The following is a 6812-nucleotide window of genomic DNA, read 5'->3' on the forward strand; positions in this document are numbered from 1 at the left end:
GATGGGGCCTTTTTCATGAGGGAAGGTGGGGCTGACCAGTGCCTGCTGCCCCCCGGCTGGGCTTCTATAGTCAATGACAGAGCTTTGGCCTGGCCAGCATGTCCCTTGCAGGCAGATGTCAGGTCTACGCTAAAAAGTTAGGTTGACCCAGCAGCGTCACTCAAGGGTGTGAAAAATCCAAGTCCTGAACAACATAGTGAAGCCGACCTAACCTCCGGTGCAGGCAGCGCTAGGTCGAGGGAAGAACTCTTCCATTGGCCTAGCTGCTGCCTCTCAGGGAGGTGGCTTACGTCCCACTCCGTCGGCGTAGGCTGTGTCTACACTGAAGAGCAGCCATGCCACTGTCGCGTTTCCCAAGCTCAAAGCTCTAGGCTGGCGGGATGTCAGTCTGGCCATGACCTAGATCATGCAGTGAGCAGGCAACGCTGGTCTCAGCACCCAGGATGGGTGCTTTGTTGCTTAGGCCTGGGCCTTTTCTGGTTTTGTCTCATCAGCTAAACGGGGTTGGGCTGGGTGACTGCTCGGGTGGGAGACCTCCAGGAAAACCAGAAGTGCTGCAGGCAGTGACGCTGGCAGTCAGTCGGAGAGGAGGTGCTTTTCCTGCGTCAGTGGGAGACCAGTGCCTTGAAGTGCTAAGTATCAGAGGTGTAGCCGTGTTAGTCTGGATCTGTAAAAGCAGCAGAGAATCCTGTGGCACCTTATAGACTAACAGACATTTTGGAGCGTGAGCTTTTGTGGGTGAATACCCACTTCGTCAGACGCAGACCTGCGTCTGACGAAGTGGGTATTCACCCACGAAAGCTCACGCTCCAAAATGTCTGTTAGTCTATAAGGTGCCGCAGGATTCTCTGCTGCTTTTGAAGTGCTAAGAGGTGCAGAGGCTATTAACAGTGCCTTGCTACAGATGGGATGAAAAGCTGACGCACTAAACACTGCAGCGCATTCGAGGTGCCAGAGCATTTCTTTTCTTTCTGTTTTGCAAAAGAACGGGCTTCTTAACCCTGTTGTCTTGATCAGATTCCAGGCCTGGGGATTACATTCTGCAAATGTAAATGATCCCTTAATTGGACTCTTGTTGTCTTCAGTGCCCAAGCTGAAGCACTGTGTAGTGTTACTGTGAGCTATTAAACAACTACCTTGTGACACCTCAGAGGTGGCTGCATGCATAATATGTCTTTAGGTTTCCCCAAGACAAAAGGCTCTGTGTAGATGTAAGTCTCTCTATGGCAGTGCATTGCTCAGTGGGATGGAGGGGAGAGCATTGTGGGTGGCATAGGCACACTCGGGGGCTCGGCTCACTTCTGCTTTCCCTTCCCAGGATCCCAACTGGTACAAAGCCAAAAACAAGGTGGGCCGTGAGGGGATCATCCCTGCCAACTATGTTCAGAAGCGGGAAGGAGTGAAAGCTGGAACCAAACTCAGTCTGATGCCGTGAGTATCTAGAGGAAGGAACAAGACCCATCTTACCAATTGCCGCCCAGATCCTGTGCTGCTTCTTGTGGCCATGGGCAGCAGGGTGGTGGATCTGGAGCAAGGCTGGACTGATGATTTGAAGTGCTGCTTAACACAGGGCTTGAAAAACTTACTGAAGACCTGCAAACCAGAGAGCCAAAGCTGCCCTACCAGAGAGAGAGCCAGTAAAGAGATACAACAGCATCAGTACCTGGGTTCATGGCTTTCCCAGCAGCAGAGGGAAATTGACCTGGTTTCTGTCAGTTTCACTGCTGAGGCTCTGAATAACAGCAGAGAAACTAATCAGAATCTTGTTAACTTTGTTCTGTGGCTGCTTCCGAGAGCTATGAGCATCTACAGAGGCACTGGAGCTGTCTGTCTGCAGACTATGGAAGACAAATGCAGCATAGGGTCACATTTAAAAGGGTTTTTTTTGCAGCTATAAAGGCTTCTCACCGACTAGAAGAGAGAAGGCACGTGGTATTTTTGAGCCCTTCTCCTCCTAATGTCCAAAGTATGTGGGGACAAATGCCCCTGTGATGCTTCCCTTCATGCCTGCTACATCCCATTTCATGGGTAACCAGTCCAGTGGCCTCATCCTAGGGTTGCTTAACCCATAGCTGTCAAATTCAAGTGCAACCTTGTGTGGGACCTGCACCTAGCAGTGTTCCTTTGGGTGCATGGGGGCTGTGGGCAGATGGATTATACTCTCTTTTACCAGTAGAGGGTGCTCAGGCCAGTTAGCAAGAACAATTAATGATGACTTAAATCCAGAAGATCTGATGCAGTTTAGATGTAATGGTGACAGTGCCCGCAGCAAAAGAAACACAGGGCAGAGGAAATCGTGGAGGGTGGAGTGAGGGACAGAGTCTTGTATAAGGGGAGGGTCAGCAGTGAAAGCTGAAGCCAGGAGAGCTGCACATGCTCTGGTGTCTCCGTTTCCTGGTACTTACACCTGTTGGGGCTGCGTCAGCCTCAGAGTGTGTGTGTGTGTGTGTGTGTGTGTGTGTGTGTGTGTGTGTGTGTGTGTGTGTGTGTGAATGAATGGGGATAAATCCAGGTTAATTTGGTTAACCCCTCAGTGACTGGGGCTCTGGGCACAGCAGGGCTTGTGTGTGGCCTGGCCGATCGTTACAAGAGGCTCTGGTTGTAAGGGCTGCAGGTGCTGTGGGTGGCCGATGCCTCCTAATCGGGAGCGCCTCACCCAGAGGGAAATGCATGTGAGGTTGGGACATCTGTTCGGAGTGCCTGGGTCTCCTACTCCCAGTGCCTTGCAGACACGTCTCTCAGCCAGAAATGCTGACCTCTCCTCCCGTCGGAGCGCTGTGAAGTAAGATCCATGTCCCACAGCTGGGGTCACTTTTCAGCAGCTGGTCCCGCCATCCTAGGCAGATACGAGTCTCTGGAGATGGAGGAAGCACTCACAGGCCTGGGATGTGTGGGGCTTTAGACAGCACTAGATAAGTGCAGATGAGCAGTACCCTGAGCCCATGTGGCTTACAATTCTCTAATGGTGTTTTGCCCCCTCGATCTGCGCTCATCTCATGCAGTCTGGGTGCCAGCAGTCTCTCTGCCTCTGGGTGCTCCTCCACTCTGTGCTAGCACCCTAAGGCCTTTGTTGGGCTCCAGGCATCTGCTTGCTTCCTTCCCTGGGAGCCTGTGCGTGCTCTGGCCTCTGGCAGGCAACTTGCACTGCCAGCGAGCTAGCTCCCTTTCCTACTCTCTCAGACGATTTCCTGTGCGCGCACCTTTCTTATCATCTCCTGCCTTGTGCCTGGCTTGCTCATTCTGCCCACCTCAGCACCTCCTGTCCTGCAGCGAAGGCTCAGTGTCGGTGGCTGAACTGGTCTGAGGCCTTACAGGAAGATGCACGTTCCTGATCATGTGCGATGGGCACAATCAGTCGTATTCACACGGGCAGCACCAAGGGTGGGACAGGGCCATTTCCCTGCATGCCCAGGAAGCTGTTTCTGTTCTCTAACTGCTGTGCTGTCGCTTTCCTGCATTCCACTTAAAGACCCTCCTCCTTCAGCCCCAGCTCCTCCCCAAGGCTTGAGTGATGCTCACACTGGCAGTATCCCCTGAACAATTGCCCCTTGGACAATGGCTTCTGATTGGGACTGGGACATCAGGAGGGCTGGGGGTCAGAACTGAGGGACACTGGCAGAGTTGTGGGGGCACTGGGCTGGGATAGTCAGGGCCGGCTCCAGGGTTTTTTCTGCCCCCAAGGATCGGCGGCAATTCGCTGCTTTCTTCTTCGGTGGCATTTTGGTGGCAGGTCCTTCCCTCTGAGAGGGACCAAGGGACCCACTGCCAAATTGCCACCGAAGAGCCCAACCTGTCACCCCTTCCCCTTGGTCGCCCCAAGCACCTGCTTGCTGAGCTGGTACCTGAAGCTGGCCCTGGGGATAGCAGGGGGGCTGCAGGTCAGGATTGAGGGGCAATGGCAGAGCTATGGGGGTGCTGGGCTTGGATAGCAGGGAGGTTGCAGGTCGGGACTGAGGGGCAAGGGCAGAGCTGTGGAGGTGCCGGGCTGGGATAACGGGGGGGCTGCAAGTTGGGATTGAGGGGCACTGGCAGAGCTGTGCGTAAGAACCCTTGTCTTCGCTGTGCCCAGGTTTGTGTCCCTCACACACTGGGGCAGTGAATTTACCCCTTTGCTCTCTCTCCCCCTGCCCCAGCTGGTTCCATGGGAAGATCACGCGGGAGCAGGCAGAGCGGCTGCTATACCCCCCAGAGACGGGCCTCTTCCTGGTGCGGGAGAGCACCAACTACCCGGGCGACTACACCCTGTGTGTGAGCTGCGAGGGGAAGGTGGAGCATTACCGCATCATCTACTCCTCCAGCAAGCTCAGCATCGACGAGGAGGTCTACTTCGAGAACCTCATGCAGCTGGTGGAGGTGAGCTGTAGGGGAGGGGCTCCCCCAAAAGCTTGGCCTGGGCAGGTCTCCCAGCCCTCCATGGAAATGGCCCACAGCCTTGAACTCCCAGCACCCGCTCCATGCAGCCACCATCACAAGTCACCCACTTAGCAACACTGAGTTTGCATAAAGATTTGCATTCCAAATCCTTTGTTCTCAAGGCACCCCGCTCTGTCCCCCCAGCACATGGTGATCTCTGTCTCACACACACCCACCGCCCCGTGCTGGCAGGACTCTGCAGAGAGGATCACAGAGACTCAACTCCTCTCTTTCAGCCCTAGAGAGGACATCTGCCAATCAGGGTGATGGTGTATCAGGAGGGCAGTGGGCTGTGGGGAGGTTCCTGCTGCACTGGCCTTGGTGGCAAACGCAGGCCACCAGTTTCTCCAGTGCTGGGCCAGATACCTCCCAGCTGCACTCAAGTAGCTGTGCCCTCCCCTTTCCTCCCCTCCCACCCCCACAGTGCTCGGCTCAGGCTGCGGTTAGCCTGGCTCTGCCCTGATAATGATTCAGACAAACCTGCTGAGCACTTCCTTCCTCTCAGGGCCACACCCCCCCAGCCCGGGCAGGAAGAGGTTCCTCGCTGTGTGATGGAATCCAAACATTTCGTACCTCTCTCGGGAGCTGAGCACGCTGGGGCAGGGGGCTGGCTCCAAGGGGGTGGGGAGCCCACCAGCGGGTGGAGTAGCCCAGGGAGATTTGCCCTGGTTCCTCTCTTGAGCACGGCTCAGGAGCATAGGGGGATTCCGGCACATCTTCCAGGGTGATGGGAAGGCCCCAGCGTCATGGCTGGGAGGTGGACATAGTCCTGGTGCCCTATGCACCCGATCTTTCACCAGGGCTGGCTCCAGGGTGTTTGCTGCCCCAAGCAGCAAAAAGAGAAGGAGGAGGGAAAAAAAAAACCTCTATCGCCACCACTTCAGTCTTCAGCAGCAATTCGGCGGCTGGTCCTTTGCTCTGAGGGACCCGCCGCCGAAGACCCGGATATGCCGCCCCTGACCGTTGGCCGCCCCAAGCTGCTGCTTGCTGGGCTGGTGCCTGGAGCCGGCCCTGTCTTTCACAGTCAGGAACAACTCCATGCCCTCCAGGTCAGAATGGGCGTGGCGGGATCTGAGATCACCAGGGCTCCATTGGGCTCACGCAGGCCAGCACTCAGCACCGACCGGGGTGAAGGGACATGAGCTGGTTGGGTGCCACCCATCTGTGATCCCCTGCCCAGCTGATTAGCTCTGGGGTGGGGGCTGGGCTCTGCTGGCATCAGTGCAGAATGCCCATTGGAACTCCCTGGGGCACAGATGGCCCTGGGGGGCGGAGGGGAGAGGATGTGGCCGTCTCCTGGCTGGAGCAGACCCCGCAGATCAGCCTCACCTAGGATCCCTGCTGTAGCCAACGCCTGGTGCTGCAAAGGAAGGAGGCAGCTCTGGGCTGGGTGCACGTGGGGAGCAAGGGGTCATCTGCCCAGCGTGTGTCCCCAATTCACCCTTGTTTCCAGGGCTCAGACAGGAACCTGCAAGACAAGCTGCTCTGCACGCCCTTGTGCTAAGGCCGGCTGGTCTCTTCTAGTCCTCGTGCTGCCCCCTGGTGGGCAGACTGTGCCACTGCACCGTTTGATCAGCACTCTGGAACCCACATTTTTTCCTCCAGTATCTCTGCCAATTCCTCCCCCTCCCAGTCCCTGGAAGTGTGATGCCTCATGTGTGCTGCATGCTGCAAATGCTTGTCCAGACCACAGAAACCAGCCCAGCTGTTCAGCACAGGCCATCCTGGCTGAAATAGCCAAGGGAAACGCAGGTCCTAAATGAGGAGCCATTAGCATGAATGTTGGGGGAAGGGGTGGAATATCTATACTGGAGGGCTGCGAATCAGGACTGGGGGGCGTTGGCAGAGTTGGGGCTGCAGATCAGGACTGGGGGGGCGTGGGTAGGGCAGGGGCTGCGGATCAGGACTGGGGGGGGCGTGGGCAGAGCTGGGGCTGCGGATCAGGACTGAGGGGCGTGGGCAGGGCAGGGGCTGCGGATCAGGACTGGGGGGCGTGGGCAGGGCATGGGCTGCGGATCAGGACTGGGGGGCGTGGGCAGGGCAGGACATGGGCTGCGGTCCTGTCCACCTCCCCCCGTCCTTCCGCAACCCTCTCCCCTTGATCCCCCCCCATGCCAACTCCCCCTCCTATATCCGCAGCCATCTCCCACTGCCGCCCCATCGGTATTTGGTACGTCGAATCAGACTTCCTCGTGTTTGAATGACGCTCTGAGGTGGGTGGGACGTAGACGCTGAAGGAGGTCACCGGGGTTTCCACGTCCCCAGTCCTATCCGCAGCCTCTCCCCGCCCTGCAACGGTCCCCAGTCCTGATCCGCAGCTCCGCCCCTGCCCTGCAACTCCCCCCAGTCCTTGATCACAGCCCCGCCCTGCAAACCTCCCCCCACTTCCTTCCGCAAGC

The 6812-nt window shown here is 57.0% G+C and overlaps 1 protein-coding gene across 2 annotated transcripts in view; it reads left to right on the forward strand.

The window, feature by feature from the left end:
• Window positions 1-6812, forward strand: part of CSK (C-terminal Src kinase) — a 64679-nt gene that overhangs the window by 50393 nt on the left and 7474 nt on the right. For both annotated transcript variants that reach the window (XM_032799788.2, XM_075069507.1), the window contains exons 4-5: window positions 1319-1431; window positions 4134-4353. In XM_032799788.2, the coding sequence (XP_032655679.1) occupies window positions 1319-1431; window positions 4134-4353 (333 nt within the window). The remainder of the gene's footprint in view (window positions 1-1318; window positions 1432-4133; window positions 4354-6812) is intronic.

Source organism: Chelonoidis abingdonii, chromosome 9 (assembly GCF_003597395.2).
Source record: "Chelonoidis abingdonii isolate Lonesome George chromosome 9, CheloAbing_2.0, whole genome shotgun sequence".
Classification (NCBI taxonomy): Eukaryota; Metazoa; Chordata; order Testudines; family Testudinidae; genus Chelonoidis; species Chelonoidis abingdonii.